The sequence below is a fragment of the Mus pahari genome, chromosome 19, assembly GCF_900095145.1.
Source record: "Mus pahari chromosome 19, PAHARI_EIJ_v1.1, whole genome shotgun sequence".
In the NCBI taxonomy this organism is placed as follows: domain Eukaryota; kingdom Metazoa; phylum Chordata; class Mammalia; order Rodentia; family Muridae; genus Mus; species Mus pahari.
The window spans coordinates 40,527,512-40,545,379 of NC_034608.1; the positions used below are offsets into that span (position 1 = coordinate 40,527,512).

At 44.7% G+C, this 17,868-nt stretch overlaps 2 protein-coding genes across 9 annotated transcripts in view; one reads left to right on the forward strand and one right to left on the reverse strand.

Annotated features, from left to right (window-relative positions):
* The window catches only part of Slc20a2 (solute carrier family 20 member 2), an 87,142-nt gene extending 82,817 nt beyond the window's left edge, over positions 1 to 4,325 (forward strand). For 6 of the 7 annotated variants that reach the window (XM_029531695.1, XM_029531697.1, XM_029531696.1 and 3 more), the window contains exons 10-11: positions 239 to 323; positions 2,800 to 4,325. In XM_029531695.1, coding sequence (XP_029387555.1) covers positions 239 to 323; positions 2,800 to 2,973 — 259 coding nt within the window. In that variant the 3' untranslated portion in view covers positions 2,974 to 4,325. The remainder of the gene's footprint in view (positions 1 to 238; positions 324 to 2,799) is intronic. The other variant, XM_021219126.1, reaches the window with a different exon arrangement.
* Positions 4,326 to 11,326: 7,001 nt separating this feature from the next.
* Positions 11,327 to 17,868, reverse strand: part of Vdac3 (voltage dependent anion channel 3) — a 16,753-nt gene continuing 10,211 nt past the window's right edge. For both annotated transcript variants that reach the window (XM_021218745.1, XM_021218744.1), the window contains 5 exons: positions 16,248 to 16,300; positions 14,594 to 14,821; positions 13,250 to 13,400; positions 12,278 to 12,335; positions 11,327 to 11,845 (listed from right to left, as the gene is read on the reverse strand). In XM_021218745.1, coding sequence (XP_021074404.1) covers positions 11,754 to 11,845; positions 12,278 to 12,335; positions 13,250 to 13,400; positions 14,594 to 14,821; positions 16,248 to 16,300 — 582 coding nt within the window. In that variant the 3' untranslated portion in view covers positions 11,327 to 11,753. The remainder of the gene's footprint in view (positions 11,846 to 12,277; positions 12,336 to 13,249; positions 13,401 to 14,593; positions 14,822 to 16,247; positions 16,301 to 17,868) is intronic.

The window sequence follows — 17,868 nt, forward strand, 5'->3', positions numbered from 1 at the left end:
CCAGTTGCACACTTCAGGTTGGAAAACACACTAGGAAAACAAGGTCATGGGCGTCAGCTGCACGGCCCGCTGCCCTGCTGTGAGCAACAGAGTCTTGTTCTCCTAATGGTCATCTGGCTCAGGCAGCCGTCCACAACCAGCTTACAGAATGTTCTGGCAAGACTTCTGCAGCCACGGGGTGTCAGCAAGGCCACACAAAGAGCTCCTGTGACGTTGTCTTCCTGTCCCCCCCCCCCAGTGGCTTCACTATTGAGCTGGCCTCTGCCTTCACCGTGGTGATCGCCTCCAACATTGGGCTTCCTGTCAGCACCACGCACTGCAAGGTAGGCCCCTGCCAGCCAGAGACTGCCATTCTGAGGGGTGGCAGGTCGGTCCGAAAAGAAGCGGCTACACTGTGTGGTTGGTGTGGGACAGCCGGGCCTGTTTGTTTCCCTAGCACCTGCCTCCAATCCGTCCCAGTCCCCAGCAAGGCACCTGCTGTTGAGGCTGTGCCTCCTCAGCACCAGTGAGAGCTTCCACTCGCCCCCGTGCCCCTCACTGTGCCCACCTGCAAGTCTCCTTTGAAGTCGTGTGTGCACTGAGCCTGACTGCAGGTTCCCATGGGATGTGCCCTCTGGTTCCTGCCACTGCGCAGAACTGACCTCAGAGCAGGACAGAAACAGAAGGAAACAAGAATTATTTCAGAGCAGTTATAAGATGTGGCTGCTTCTGGTTTTCCCCTCACATGACGCTCAGGCTGACTCTGTTGCCTTAGAGTCGATTCCAGGTGCGGGGCAGGAGGTAGCTCCTGATGCTATGGTGTTGTTATGTCCAGTTGTTCACAGGGTTCAAGTCTTCACCTAGTGGTCTACCCTCCTAATTGTAATGGATCACTAGACATCACCATAACCACCAACCCCACTCTGATGTATGAGGCGACCCCCACTGGGCACTGTTGGAAGTGCAACAGAACATCGACCCACTCACACACTGCAAGAATGTTTGAGATAGCATTTGCCCAGCCTCACAGATGAGGGAATGGAGGCAGAGGGAGGTTAAGAAGCATTCTCACCCGGGGGCTGGCATGGTGCTCTGCCATTCCCCTCCCTCGTACACAGGAGGAAGGCAAGGAGAGACTGGCACCCCCACTGCTCACCCATAGGAACTGCTCCAGTGTCAGAGGTTTTAAAATACTGAAAGGTTCTTGGGAGGCTCATAATGATAGAGTGCCTAGCACAACTGAGATCCTGAGTTCAGTCCATAGTGCCACAAAAAAATACATACAAATTACCAAAGAAGCACATGTTCACTGAAATACTTCAACAACAATCGGGGTGGCCTATGAGAATAGCTATCTCCCTGTGCTCCATTTTTTAAAAAGATTTATTTATTATTATACATAAGTACACTGTAGCTTTCTTCAGACACACCAGAAGAGAGCATCAGATCTCATTACAGATGGTTGTGAGCCACTATGATGGTTGCTGGGATTTGAACTCAGGGCCTTTGGAAGAACAGTCAGTGCTCTTACCCGCTGAGCCATCTCTCCAGCCCCCTGTTCCCCACTCTTATTCCGTGCTGCGGGACTCCCACTGAGGAAGTGCTCTAAAACACATGCTCTCCCAAGGAAAAGGCAGCTAGCTTCTCAATTTCCCATTACACTTACTCATTCACTCTGTGTGTGTGTGTGTGTGTGTGTGTGTGTGAGAGACACATTCATGTGGCGTCAGAGAACAACTTTCCCGACTCTGTTCCCCTCTTCCACCATGTAGGTCCCAGGGTTACCTCAGCTCATCAGCCTTAGATGGCACCTGTGTGGGCGAGCACCTTTACCCACTGGGCCATCTCAGCTGCCCACTTTCTGCAATTTTGTAGGCATAAACATCACACCTACCTGGCTTCCCTAGCTGTTGTCACCCATTAGCTATCTTGTCCACAGTAATGGAAAGTGCTGGAATATAAGTCACAGCCATGGAGGGAAACTATTGCCTGGCAATTCCAGCTTCACTGGAAGGACACTTGATTAGGGCTATGGAGGCCGGTGAGAGTTCCCTGTGTTGTGTGGAAATGTCACAGCAGTAAGTAGTACAAGGATGAGCTGTTGGCATGAGCAGGGCCTGCACGCGGGACCCCAGTGGGACCCCAGTGGGACGGTGTGTGCAGCAAGCCAAGCTAACAGGAAAACTGCCCACATCCACAATGAAAGTACAGAAACCTCCAGCTTGATTATCAACTACAGCCAGTGAGAAAGTGTCAAATGGGGCAGCACTCACGGAACCTGCAAAGCTGCAGGGGAGCCCAGTGAGTTACAGTAATTCTAGTAGGAAACAAGGCTGTTAAGGTGGCTTGGATGGGGGAAAGGTGCTTGCCACCAAGCTGGACATCCTGAGTGTTAACCCTAGGACCTGAAGTGGTCCTCTGGTCTCCACACATGTGCTGTGGCATGCACACACCCGTGTGCAGTAAATAAATATGAACCCAATTATTTAAAAATTTAAGGAGGAACGTATACAGTGAAGGCTCAAGCATCTGCTGACAGGTAGGGAAGGGCATGCTGCGGGACTGGAGAAGAGTTACATTCCTCAAACGCAGCCCGGCAGAAATGTTCTCAGAACTTTACAGAGAGAAACCAGGTTGAGAGCATAAATTATGAAAACTATAAAATGATCTCCATAGAAAACAAATGTGGGGCTCAGGTCACGTGATGCAGGCTGATGATGTCATAAACAACTAAAAGTCGGTGTTTGTGAAGGTCTCCTCTCCTCTGTGTCATCCTTTAAAGTAGACCTCCCTCCTACTGCCATGTCTCTGCTCCTCCAGGTGGGCTCCGTGGTAGCCGTGGGCTGGATCCGCTCTCGGAAGGCTGTGGACTGGCGCCTCTTCCGGAACATTTTTGTCGCCTGGTTCGTGACTGTGCCCGTGGCCGGGCTCTTCAGTGCTGCTATCATGGCTCTCCTCATGTACATATGTGGTCTCTTTTCCTCCAGTCGGTAGACGGCTGGAGGGATGTTCTGACGTGGCTAGGATGCTCACACCTCCCACCCTTGCTTTTCCTGACACGTGCACACCCCTTCCACATGCCTTCCAGACGGCTTCGTGCCAGCCCTGCTTACCCAGGCCACAGCTCATCTTCCAGAATTAACCTACCTACTGTACATAGGAGCATACATCGAGCTGATGCTGTGATGGCATGATGTGGTGCGGTTACTTACAGTAGGTGTGTATTGTGTACCTAGAATAGGTAGCATTTATCTCTAGCAACTTCAGAACGAAAACAGAGGGTATTGCCCAGAACGTGAGACTCTGCTAATTGTATATAATGATTTCAGTGATGGCGAGTGTAGAGTATAAAATCCTTTTTTAAATACACTGTAATATAAGTGAGATACAGTATACTTAATGCAAACCTGGGCAAGTACCCAGGCCCTTGTGTGACTGCACAACCCTGGGACGGGTGTTCACAAGTGCTCTCTCTGAAGAATGCGTTCCTGAGCTGTGTGAGTTACTGTGTCATGTGTCACAATGGCTTCTGTAAATACTCAAACTGTACTTTTAACGGTCTGCTTCCCTTACACCTTTTTGATTGGAGAAATTTGGAAAGTACCAAAGAAATAGGGGATAACTTGCCAGTGTTACATCTTCCCGTTGTCTCCCTTCCCACGGGCCACGACAGTGAACCTGGTGACATCAGCCACCCACCAGCAGCAGCCAGGTGGCTACCACACCAGATACTGGTAAGCTTGTTCAGTGGCCTATCCCTGTCACCAGCGTGGATGGCATACGGCAATGGGGGTGTAGAGTTAAACACTACATACATATCAAGTCCCACTCTGGTGTCCCTCCCTGCCGTGCCCTGCGACCTGAAAAGCAGGAGGATTCTTGTTACCAGCATCAAAGCCAGTGAGCTCTTGATGGGCTCGGATGCTGCAAATTCAGGGTTAGCAGGAGGCACTGGCGAGGACACTGGGCTTGGGGATCTTAGAGGCCTTTTCTCTGTAGGACATCCGAGGTTCTCCTGTGGAGCCGCTGTTCTCTTCTGACAGTGGGAGAGAGGATGACTAAAATGTTAAGGGCCTGAAACCATGGAAATGCTGCTAATATTTTTATATTGACATACATTTTCACGGTACTTCATTGTAATTTTTTCATTAATCAAGCATATTAAATTTATAATAAAAAAAAAAGCACCCCTCAAAAACTTACTTCTGACGTCTTTTTCTTTCAGAGTTCTCACAAAAATAAAAACTATACTATTCAGCCGCTTGTAGTTTCCCCTACATCTTACTACGATTCCGTGTTTGTGCAGAACTGGTACACAAAACTAGAAAGGGAAAGAGTGACCCACACCTCTGTCAGCAGGCAGGAACATGTTCATCCATCCACCATGATGAGATTGTCTGCTCAGGACGATGGTAAGGAGACCACTCCTGTGTGGAGCTCACCGGCTTGGCTCACCGTTTCTGTTGGCTTCCACTGGGGACCTGGTCTGTTCTCAAGCTGCGACACTCAGAGCGAAACCTTTCACGTTCCTCACCGTGGCAGCAATGTCGACTAACAGCTGGATGGGTAACGGATGAAAACCACCATCCAGGTGTGCGGGTTTCACCACCACTGCCAAGTCTAAAACCCCCTCCTTCTAAAATGGCACCTTGCTTTCGGCCTCCTCTCAGACTTACTGGTGAGAAAATGATAGCACTTGTGTGAAAGCAAACACTGCAGGCCACACAGCCTGTCTCTCTCAGGCAGCGGTTGGTCTGTGCCCTAGAAGGGTCACCTGAGCCCTGGCAGGCAAATGGCAGAAGCTGGAGGAGGAGTCTGGTGAGGTCATGCTTCCCCGGGAACTGGAAAGAAACAAGGGAGGGGGCCGGCTGTTATCTGACAGGAGATGGCCACTCTGTATGTCATCCCAGGAGAGGAGGGAAAACCCCACTCCAAAAGACAACTTTCCTGCCAATGTTCCTGTGTGTGATGAGGGACCTAAACAAAGGGAACTCCTTAGTCCCCGACACCTTTGTGTGTGGTCAGACATACTTCCCATGTATATGAAATCTACCCGAGGGATGAGAGAGCCACGTTCAGAGGAAGGACCTCATGTATTCTGTCTTCCCTTTTCTGAGAGTCGGAACTGACAAGCACCTCAGTGGATCTCCAAGGCAGGTTGCAACCCCTTGGAGAGTCCTTCTTCACAGGGCTTGCCTAAGACCATCGGAAAACACAGGCATAATTTACATTCTGATTCACAACAGTAAAATTAGTTATGAAGTAACAACAAAAAATGTTACGGTTGGAGGTCACCACACCATGAGGAACAACTGCATTAGAGTCGCAGCACTAGAAAGGCAGCTGAGAACCACTGCTCTAAACACATAATAAGCTTCCACAGGTAATGTTTAAGTCCTCTCCTCTCGAGCAACAGAAGAGCCCATCCCATAAGCTGGGTGTGGCGACACACAGTTTTGAATTTAGCTCTCAGGAGGCCAAGGCGGGTAGATCTCTGTTCCAGGCCAGCATGATCTACATAGCAGGGAGCCAGATGAGGGACCTGTCACAATGGCACTTCCTTAGTGTTTAAAACTATGAAGTATGGACCCCTGGGTGCTTTGTTGAGGCCTTTTAAGGGAAGACTGCTTCCTCTAAGTCAAAAGACTAGAACTGAGTTCCACTTCTGGTCTGTCACAGGCTACTGCCTCCTGTAAGAGTTAATCAGGCTGAGCCTGTCAGTCACCCGGCCAAGTGACCCCCTCAGGAAAGCCGACTTTCCTGAGGATAGCTGTGGGGCTCTGAATGAAAATGGCCCCCAGTAGGCTCTTAGGGAGGGACACTGTTGGGAGATGTGACCTTGGAGAAAGTGTGGCTTTGTTGGAGGAAGTACTTCACTGAGGGTGGCTTGGAGGTTTCAAAAGCCCATACCAGACCTGGTATCATTCTCTTCCTGCTGACTGCCAATCCAGACATAGACCTCTCAGCTCCTTCTCCAGCACCATGTCTGCTGTGTGCGGCCATGCTTCCTGCCATGGTAAAACTGTAAGCCAGCCCCAGTTACATGTTTTTCTTTATATGAGCTGCTGTAGTCATGGCGTCTCTTCACAGCAATAGAACCCTACTAAGCAAACTTCCTAAGGAGATGGAAGGAGTAATCACCCTTAATGAGATATTAGACTTCTCAGACGTCTCTCTCCTAATGCCGTCACTTTCAGATCTTCAGGCTAAGTAAGCCTGCCCACTTCTCTGAGTTCTAACTCAAAACATCTTTTTTCTCTTTTTCAGATGCCAGCTAGAGGCCTTATTGAAATGGTTCACAAACTTCCTTCTGAGTCTATTTTACAATTAATTTTACGCGAGTCTAAGAAACCATAAAAGAGAAGCCCAATTTCCCTGGTAACATTACTCTACCAGGGCACGTAGTTATAACAGACTTGAGGCAGGGAACCAAGACAAGGATAAGGAGTTAAGAGAGATGCTAATTATCGTTACTGCTCTACCAGACGACGGAGTTTGGATCCTAGTATCTGCATTAGGCAGATCACAAATGCCTGTAATTCCAGCTCCAAGGGAAGCCCTTCTGGCTTCCACAGATAGCTGTGTATACATCTTTTAAAAATCAAGTCTTTTGTTTTGGGGGGTTGTTTTTTTAATTATTATTTTATTTACATTTCCTCCCCTCTCAATTCCCTCTCCCACAGTTCTTCATCCCATTCCTCCTCCCCCTTCTCAAGTCTCTCAAGCACATCTTCTCCAATTGAGACCTGACCAGACAGACCTCTGCTATATTTATTTGTGCCAAGGCCCTCAGATTGGTCTGTGTATGCTCCTGGTTGGTGGCTCAGTCTATAGGAGCTCCCTGGGGTCTGGGTAAGCTGAGACTGCTAGTCTTCCTATGGAGTCACCCTCCCTGTCAGCTTCTTCAATCCTTCCCCTAATTCAACCACAGGGGTCCCCGACTTCAGCCCAATGGCTGGCTCTAAGTATCTGCCTCTGTCTCAGTCAGCTGCTGGTAGGGACATGCCAGGCTCTGTCTGTAAGTATATCATAGCATCAGTGATAGTGTCAGGCCTTGGCACCTTCCCATAAGAAGGATACCAAGTTGGACCGGTCATTGGACCACCCTTCCTTCAGTCTCTTCCCTGCAGTTTTTAGACAGGAACACTTCAGGGTCGGAAATGTTACCTGTAGGTGAGTTGCCATGCCCCTCTGCACGAGACCCTGTCTATCTACTGGAGGTGGACTCTGAGTTCCCTCTCCACAATGTCAGGCATTTTGGCTAAGGTGCCCCCATTGAGTCCTTAGTCTCTCACCTCCTCTGGTAGTTTCTAGAGGGTCCCCCCCAACTCCCACTGTTTTTAAGATCTTTATAAAATAAAGACAAAAATTTAGCTAAAGGCAGGCAAGGTAGCTACTAGCCTCGTCTACAACAGAATTTCAGGACAGCACTGCAGAGAGGCGCTGTGTTTTGTTTTTAAAGAAAAAAAAAAAAAGTAACCGGCTGTGGTGGTGGCACACACCTCTAATACCAGCTCTTGGGTGGCAGGGGCAAGCTACTCCAGTCTACACAGAGGCTCCAGGCCAGCCGAGGGTACATACAAATAAGTAAATAAACTCAGAAAGGTACAGGACTGAGGAATAAGAATAAGGACTGCACAGGAGACCTAGTTATGAGTAAGACTGTAGGTGTGTAAGAGCGTGGAAGGAAGTCCAAGAAGAAAAGGGTGCTTGGTTCTGTAAGCCTTGGCAAAGGAGTCATGCAAGAGTAAGTGTTCCAACCTGTGAGGCATGACCCCCCTGTGGTTAAACGGCCTTCCCTTCACAGGGGTTATCAGGCACCTTACGTATCTGATATTTACACTGCGATTCACAACAGCAGCAAAATTATAGAGCTCAAGTAGCAATCAAAATAATTTTATGGTTGGGGGGTCATCACCACATGAGGAACTGTATTAAAGAGCCAAAGAATTAAGAAGTGTGAGAACCACTAATGTTCCAAGCAATGCGTTTCAGACACAATCAAAGACCATGAGTTCTTGTTGGAGACTGAAACCTGCTTAAACAGCAAAAGGAATTTTGCATAGAATGAAATGGAGAATTTGTCTTTCCCAATTTGCCATTTGTTAACCAATCCCTGAACTCAGAAAGTTCAAAGTACACAGAGTCAGGGGAGGGAAGTAAAAGGGCAGGAGAGGGGGTCCAGGAAAGTGGGCTGGATGACCTCAGAGCAATAAGGGCCAGGGCAGCAGGGGGTTATTTTTGGTTGGTATCACAGCGGCACCTAGTGGAGCCAGGTTTAATTATAATTACAACATCTTTTTAACGCCTCTAAGCATCATAGAAATCACTTTGCAAAATGTGGATTCTTATAGTTCAGAGTTGCACGTAACCACAGTAATTATGCTTCTTTGATGACCACAGGAAATCATGATTGCTTTTTCAGAAACCCTCTTTACTCAGAAGCCAAGGCAAATAAAGGCTTGTAGTAGGTTACCTTTAAGCTAACAGCCAGTACTATCAAGTGCCAAGTCTTCAATGACTTGGCCACTGAAGGCAGAAAGACAAAGGCTTCTACGGACCAAGAGGCTTTAGAAAGAAAATGCAGGGCTATTTTCATCTGAGCAGGAGCTCTGGGGGAAAACCGACCAGTGTGTGGGTGAGATCAGAGAAGTTTGCAAAAGGTAGAAATTTGGCCCAAACTCCAAGCACTGTATGGATATGGAAGGATTCAGTTTGGGGAAATGGTAACTGCACAAGATCCAAGGAGAGAGTTCTGCCAGGCACTCTGAAACAGAGGTCGGGAGAGATCAACAGGGTTCCTTCCTTTAGCAGAATTCTCCCCTAATTAATAGACTGGATAATAAAAATGACAAGAAGCCAATCGCTGGGAGAAAAGGAAGAGGCAGGCCTTCCAGTGCTAGAGAGAAAAGGGGGACACAGGAGGAAGGAAGGGCCTGTTTGAATGGTGAGGAAAGGAAACAAGATGTAGACTGCCAACTGTTAGATTGGTGGCAGATTCTGCCACCAGAAGATTTCCAACATAAGAATAGCTGATGAGTTTAGGATGATGGTTTCTACCCCAACAATTCTGTTATCTATTGAGTCTAAACTAAGATTGTCTAGTGTTTTCCATTCACTGAGACTCAGGTGGGCCAGAGGGAAAGAACTTGGGGGAGGAGGGGAGTCTGTCAGGCTTGGAATGGGAAAACTGGGCAAGGGCGGAGCTCCAGAGGAGAGGTAACAGAGAGCCCGGGCTGGCGAGAGTGGGTGGTAACTTGGGAGTGCAAAGCAGTTCAGCAGCAGCTGGCCACGGGGACCAGGCCACGGGGACCAGGCCACGGGGACTGGGCCACAGGGACCAAGAGAGCAACTCATCATATGGCCCAACCAGCCACAATTTGATAAAATCCCTGAATAAAGGTTGAATTTAAACTTTCCACACATCCATATTTGGATTACCTTATCCATATATAAACTTTGGCTCTCTTGCTCTGCATATCATTAATTTAGAAGAAACGATACTGACTAATTGAAGACATGAGCACAATCGACTCCAACAGATGAAATAACTCAGAACCAAGGTGCTAGCTTATTAGCTCTTCCTTCAAGGCGATTGACCCTGTCATTACCCCCATCACACTCTTACCCACACTAGACTGAAGAACCACCTTGCAAAACAATCCTCAGGCACGCTGTGATGGCTTTTCCCTCCACCCACACCAGGGTCTGTCTACTCACACCACACACAGGCTTTTATGATACAGGATTAGATACATGGGCATACTGTTTTACTTTCTCTTGTAATGGCAGCTCAAGCCACAAAGATAATAGTCGAGGAAATAAAATTTTATCTTATGCTTGCTATGGCGGATATTGTCAAAGCTCAGTGGCGTGTGACTACCTAATTAGCATAACGTGCATTGGGCAAAGACTGCTGTCAGGCAGCTTTTAGGCTGGCTTTGTCAGGGTCAAGTACTATCTTACCTTAGAGGTTTTCAAAGAACAAATGTTGTCCAGTTATTTTAAGACAACCCTCTTAGAAACAGCAATGAATCCTAACGAGTGCATTAGAATATAAATGACCAGTAAATATGTGAAAACAGCCCTTCTCACTTGCCACTGGGGAAGTATAAATCAAAAGAAGATAGACCCTTTCACCCTCAAAACAAACATGGTAGTGTGGCAACAGAGTTCCTGTGCATGTGGAAGAGTATCAGTGATAGAACTGTAACTCTATACCAAACATTTGAAGGGCAAACTTGCAGCAGTCACTGCTCCATGTAACCATTTAAATTTAAACAAAGTAATGAAAAATAAATCTCAAATTGGGTGGCTCGGGTGTCCTGATGCTAAGCCCAATAGCCATATATAGCTAGTCTATACATAAACCACGCATACACGGAGAGAGAAGAGAATGTGGTGGTTTGGACGAGAACGGCCTCCACAGGCTCCTGCTTGAATACTTGGTCCCCAGCTTCTACAACTGTTTGGGAAGGATTAGGAGGTGTCTTGGGGTAGGCTTTGAGATTTCAAAGTCTCTCTCTGCCCCCTACTTGCCAGATGTGCTCTAGGCTGCCACCATGCCTTTGATCCATCCTCATCCGAAGCCTCTGAAACATAAACTTGCTTTTGTGAGTAGCCTTGGTCAGTGTTTGGTCACAGCAATAGAAAAGAGAGGGCAGTAAATGTTAAAAAGGAATTAAAAGGGAAAAAAAATCATTTAAAAAAAAGTGTGCTCTAAAAGGAGATAAGCACTTTAACCTTCTAGAGACACCTATAAGGTCTCTTAAAATACTAATAGCATCTACAAGAATATAAATCAAACTGCTGCAGTAATGAAGGAGGAAGGGTTGTAAAGAATGGGAGTTTCTATCTAATTCTAAGCTGTCTCCAACTGTTATAACAGGCATACATTACTTCTAACTAGTTTACAACTATGATAGACTTAAGTCTACCCATATCTCTTCTAAACCGTAACTCCATCTTCAGCTGTATTATCACACCTAGTACTCAAAAAACAAAACAAAACAAACAAAAGATCCCAAACATTGTGAAGCCCTGGAAGAGTCAGAGAGACATCCCCTTCCCACCGCACCCTCCCATCCATTTTTCCCTCTGCCTGTCTCTTCCCAGACAATGCACTCAGCAGCTTCAGCACACTGCAGCATGATCCAACAAGAAGCTGGTTCCTCCAGAGCTGTGCTTCCCCACAGCAGACCACCACCACCACTTCACCCTTCTAGGATGGAGAGAGAAGCAGAAATCGAAGGGAGAGGGGCAAGCACATTTATTTTAGACACACCACTTTAGAAATGACTCCATGTTCACAAGCAAACCAACCACTACTAATAAGTCAGATAAACAATTATGTTCCAAATGTGATGGGTTTATTTTACTCTGATGCAAAACCAAAGCTCTCACTAGAGCAGAGACTGATATAACAAAAGGCCATGGAAATGTGGACTGGGACATGCAGGCCGTGGTGTACAGACGGGGGGAGGCAGGTCACTTCCTTTAACATGACACTACGTTGTTGCTGAGGAACATATTTAAATTAACTCTGCAGAACTCAACTGAAATGTGGCACAAACATGACAATTTCCAGGCATGCCTTCCAGGACCTCCCGTTGGATGGATCCGTAATCTCTAGACCTCAGTGTGGGAAGAATTACAATTCTTTGGAAGAATAAAAAGTTCACCCTTTTGAAATTTCACAGAATTTTAAGGCCAAAACATAGTGGGTTCATTTCTCTTCATTTCCAGGGAAAATCAACACTCTACTCAAAACCACGTTAAGCCTCCAGTTCAAATCCCAATCCCACCTTGTGGCCTCCTGCATTGAAGTTCTTTCCATCTATTAAAGCTGACAGGGTCAGTTTGACTCCTAAGGAGAAGAAAACACCGTAATTACTTGCAGCCGGTAGCATACTCAGACCTAAATTTTCTAGAAATTTCTAGAAACTGATCTAAGTGAGGAGCGTGGAGCACAGGCAGGCGTAAGCTGCCCTGCACAGCGCAGTAGTCTAGGCTGACTGATGCAGAAGGAAAAACCACTTCGAGTTCAACATGAAGAAGAATGAGGGATGAGCCAAATTCAAAAGCTAGTGATTAATCACAGTTTTAAACTAGTTAGAAACGTATAGCTAGAAATCAGTTAGACCCTCACAAGAGCACTGCTCTGTTCCACTTGTCTGTGTAGCTAGTTGTTACAGAATGGCGAGTCAACCCACAGTGACTACTTCAGTGGTTGCAAAGATTAGTCTCATCTCTTTGTAACTTCTATCCTGACCCTCCACTAATTCACCCCTTTACATACCTGGTCTGAGGTTCTGTGTGTAGCCCAGGCCAATTAAGCTGGCATTGTTTACTTTGGCCTAAGATTAAGACATGAAGAAGCAGTAGTTAGAAAACAACTTGACAACATGCCTGCTCAGCGAAAAAGCTACTTCATGCACACAGTTTCTAAAGCTAAAAGTACTTGGCAAATTTAGAAGTATTAACACTGTAAAAAGATAAATCTTATAACTAGTCAAGAGGACTGATGGGAATTGTGGGTAATAAGAATGTATGTTTTAAAGTTCTTTCAAGCACACTGTTACCAAACCTCCCTATGTACTGAATTTCTTGTTTCAGAGAAACCAGACAGAGCCTCCCTCCACAGCCCTGACTACCCTGGACCATAGAACTCACAGAGGTCTGCGGTCTCTGCCTCCCAAGCGCTGGAATTGAAGGCATGCAGCACCATGCCTGGTCTGTAATAAATTCCTTATGATGCCAATTTACAAGCCCCAGCAATGATGAAGCAGTTAGAATTTATGACAACATGGACTCAGGTATCATAAGCCAGATCCGGACTCTTATTTTGACACTGCTGCTTACCATGACCCCCACCTAGTTTCCAGGTTTACTGTAGAACAGGGATAAGGATATTGCTTTGTGGATATTGTTTGTGGATATTCACCACACTGAACACTTACAGGAATTTCATGAGATAATACATGTAAAAGCATTACATCTAAAAGCTAAATTTCTGTTAGTGTTAACTTAAATAACTATTAGTAGTAAAAATAGTAATCTACTCCCATGAATTTACACGTAAGAATGTACTGAGGTCAAGGCCACACAACAGCTAAGAAATCAGGACTAGAACCCAAATTTCCTGCCTCAGACATAATGACCCTTTCACTACATGAGTGAAATCACGAACTTAATAAAGAACATGCAAACTGTAACAGTACTACAGCACTCTAATTTACAACAAGGATCCAATCTGACAGCACATTCTTACAGATAGAGAAGTTCTACAATCCAGCTTATATTTAGCAGCAATGCCAAAACGAGTGTTGTTGCTGCCAGCTGTCCACGCCAGGTTTATTGACGTTTCAATCTTCTCATTAACTTTCTGGTAGATAGAGCCTCCAAACTCAGTGCCATCATTCCTGTTCTCATGGTAGAAAGGAAGGAAGGAAGAAAGATTGAATCACTTACTGCTAAGACATGGAAACAAATTCTATATGGCAACTATGGGATCTAGCAAATTTCTGGTACAAATGACTATTAAACAAGACATAAAGCAAACCTACAAAATACGTAAGGGCCTAGTTAAAGCATATTAGCTCCTGATTGATTTACTTGGCTCTTCAACATAATATAAAAATTTTAAGACAGAATTCAACTCTGCTCAAAGGCAGATACCTCAGATAAATATGTAATCTATAGGCAGGTATCTTTCATATAATTTAGAATTTATAACCTTTAAGTCTCTCTCTCTCTCATAGGATCTAGGCCCATAAACACTTTAGAAAGAGAAAGATAAAAATAGAGGAATAAAGACGAAACTAGCTTTACTTATTATACACCCACAGAGTGAGACAACACTTTACAATCAATACACAGGATGCACTGCTCCAGATATAAACCCATGGCTCTTTGAAGCATACCATGGTTTTCTAACAACAATGTTTGAAGACCACTTTCTGTATTAAGAGTATTGAGGTATTAGAGCAATGCCTCAGAAACACACAGCTCACTCCTGCCTAGAGCCTCAGCACTGGAAGGTATAGCCAAGAGGGTCAGGAGTTCAAGGTCAGTCAAGCTTGCTATATGAGTTTGAGGCTAGCCTGATCTACATGAGATCCTGTCTTAAAACACCAAAACCTAACTAAGTACAAGTTGAGGCTGACTCAGCCAACACTGAAATCCGGGATTACTCTGAGATCCCTATTATTTCTAGATGCAACAGAGTAGTAACTAGGTTCCAACCAAAGATATATGAAACTCTCAATTACCAGAGTAGCTCCAGCTCGCTCACATTATCTGGTGATTGTTCTTACTGTTCCAATATCTGCTTCCAGTTATAGTCAAAGTAAGTCGAAAGTAAGAGTGAGGTGTATACACGCTCTGGGCTGTCTCCACTCAGGGATTTACAGATGCTAAACAGCCTAGAGTCTGGGGTGAGAGCTGACAGCAGGAACACACCAGCGCAGCCCCACTCAGTCAGTGTGTGAGCTTCCTGACAATGCACTGCTGACGGTGAGACCGTGCAGCAGGACTGGCATCTACCAAGCAGTCTTACTGTCCTTTCACCGTTCAGGGGAATTACACTGGCACTAAAGACACAATGAACACTCACACATGAGTATGCAGCTGGAAGTCCGCAGCCTTGTAACCAAGAGCGAAATTATTCTGAGACAGTTTGGATTTGGCTGTGTCAAAACTCATCTGATAGCCAGCCAGCCAACCTTCAAAGGCCAACACAGCCCAGCCATAGATGGTCGGTCCAGAAAAATCTATATCAACATTACTGCCGAGACTAAAACAATCCCGTCTATAGGAGGCCTTTAATTTTCCACTCTTCTTTCTGTAAAAACAAACAACATGATGAAAACCATGAGTCCACATTTACAGTCCACATTCACACTCTGAAGTGTAAAGTCAGACCTTCCCCAGAAGTAGATGATATACTATATGGTAAAAATGCTACAAATGACTTAGCTCTACAAATCCAACTCTTAGGATTCAACTATGTGTCAGTGTGGACTGTGATGGTCTCCTTTAATCCCAGCAGGTAGAATCAGGTGGATCTCTGTGAGTTCCAGAAGAGGCCAGGGCTACACAAAAAAACTGCTCAAAAAACAAACAAACCCACACACATGCAAATAAATGTATATGTCATATAAGAAAACAAAGCATTTTACAATTAATTGTTAGATAGGAAAGTGTTTTGATGTTCTGTTGCACAGCAGGGTCATTACACATAAAGTCATAAAGTACTATATATTTCAAAAACAACGCAAGGATTTTAAAGTTGCTTTCAACTCAAAGAAATAATATTTGAGGAGATAGATATACTTATCCTATTTGGTTACACAGTATATACACATTTCAAATACTATACATTATGCCACAGATATAACATTTTTGTCAAAAAATACAAAGTTCATAAGTAGTAAGATATTTAAGTGCCAAATTAATAATCTGAAAGTATATAGAGAAACACATGAGAAATTATCTTCAAGTGCTAAAATGTAACATCAAAACACATAACTAACCTATTAGTAGAAATACACCTTTTTGTTGCTTGTTTTAGACACATTCTCGCTGTGTAGCCCTGGCTAGCCTGGAACTATAGAGATCTGCCTGCCTGTCTCCATAGTGCTGGGATTAAAGGCACGCACCAACACACCCGGCCAAAATAATAGCAATGCTGAATCAGAATTAGTTTTGCCTTACAAGTCTTTTAAAAGATTATTCTAAAAATAATTACGGCATGTGACAGGAAGAACAGACCCACTGTTCCATCTAAAAGCAAATTTCTCTTTGCATTTATCTAGCATCTCTGCCTTCAGACAGCAGAAAACCAGGATAAACAGATAAGAAATGAAATAATGGCAAACAGACTAAGCCTGGAGGACTGCCAAGGCTCAGAAACTAAGATGGCAGCCCAGCACTCAGCCTGGTCCTTACATCGTAGATTACACTCTTGCCAGATGCATGTCTTCAGAATACAGATGCCTCGGGTCTCGGTCCTTCTAACTCCTAACCCACATAGATGTGCCTATTCTCGTTCTCTTTCTCTTGCTTCTTTCTTTCTTTCTTTCTTTCTTTCTTTCTTTCTTTCTTTCTTTCTTTCTTTTACTGTAAATATTATGCTGCCTTGAGGAAATCTTCCTTTAAAGACACAGAAGTATTCTAACATTGCTAAAACAACCTCCCAATTTCTACCTGCCCCTACAGGAAAAAACAAAAAACAAAACAAAACAAAAAAAACAGGTTTGGATAATTACCCTGTGTTTGGTACAAATATGGTATCAAGAGTCAGTTTCAACCCTTCAGCCAACTGTAAAACAAAAATTTGTCAATTAACAATTAATTTTCAATTCTTTAACAACAACAAAAAAAAACAATGCTAAGATTTCTTCCAACTTTCTCTTTAATAATAAAATCATTAAAGAAAGCCAAATAGTAAACTATATAATAAATTACCTCCCCCATCTTTTCTTTGTTTCTTTTTTTTCCAAGACAAGGTTTCTCTGTGTAGCCCTGGCTATCCTGGAACTCCCTCTGTAAATCAGGTTAGCCTTGAATTCAGATGCACCGCCCCCACACTGCATACCCCACCCCAGTGCTGGGATTAGAGGCGCACACCACCACTCCCAGCTCTTACCTCCCACCTTTCTTTATCCCCTTATCTCCCCTCCCCTCAAACCCAGCCCTCCTCATGGTTCTCCCATCAAAACATAAATTAAGCGGGTTATGGTGTCATGTCCCTAAGAGTCCAAGCTACTCAGGAGGCTGAGACAGAAAACCTTAAGCCCAGAAGTTTGCAGCCAGCCTGGGTGACATGAGGACCCCATCTCAAAACTTTTAAAACGTTAAAATGTAACAAGCTAAATCCTAATACATTAAATAATCAAAGTTACTGACGAAAATGAATTGTTCCAATGTAACAAAATAACCGTGTTGTTCTCTTGAAATGACTTAAGATAACCTGACATTAACAAAGCCAACTGCTTTAGCTGTACTACTCCATATGTGCTCATATAGATACACCTTGAACACTCAGCTAGGCATGGTGGCACACTCCTGTAATCCCTGCACTGGAGGTACAGGCAGGAAAATCAGGAGTTCAAGGTCAACTTCAAAGAAAATCTGAGGCTCACGTGGACTACAAGAGATCCCTTCTCCAAAAGAAAAATACAGCACCCTGAACACGGTGACAGACAAAACCCTTCTCCTTCAAACATTAAAAAATGCACAAACATCTCTGTACAGCTAATTTTGCAAAGATTACAAAAGTAATCCAAATTAGTCTGTTCTACTCAGGAGAAGATGATCAACTGTATAATACAACTAACTAATCAGAACAAAGATAGTGTGGTTTCCTAGAAAAGTTAAGACACACCAAAAAAGTAAATAAACAGGCTACAAAAAGAAAATACAGTAGAAGACATTTTAAATTCCCACTCAGATTATAATTTGTTCAACTTTTTAAGAATTATTTTTATTATTTTTACTCACGTGTATCCGTGTGTACTTGTACAGAAGTACATACATGTGGGTGCAGGTACTTGTGAGGCAGGAGGTTTAGACCCCTGGAGTGGGAGTTATGGGTGGTTGAGAACCGCCTGACAAGTAAGGCACTGAGAACTGAACTCAGGACCTCTGGAAGAGCAGCACTTGCTCTTAACCACTCAGCATCTCTCCAGTCCTGGTTATTATTTTTATAATGACATTATGTGATATCAAGGAACCATTAGGGCAGTGGTGGCGCACGCCTTTAATCCCAGCACTTGGGAGGCAGAGGCAGGCAAATTTCTGAGTTCGAGGCCAGCCTGGTCTACAGAGTGAGTTCCAGGACAGCCAGGGCTACACAGAGAAACCCTGTCTCGAAAAACCAAAATAAAT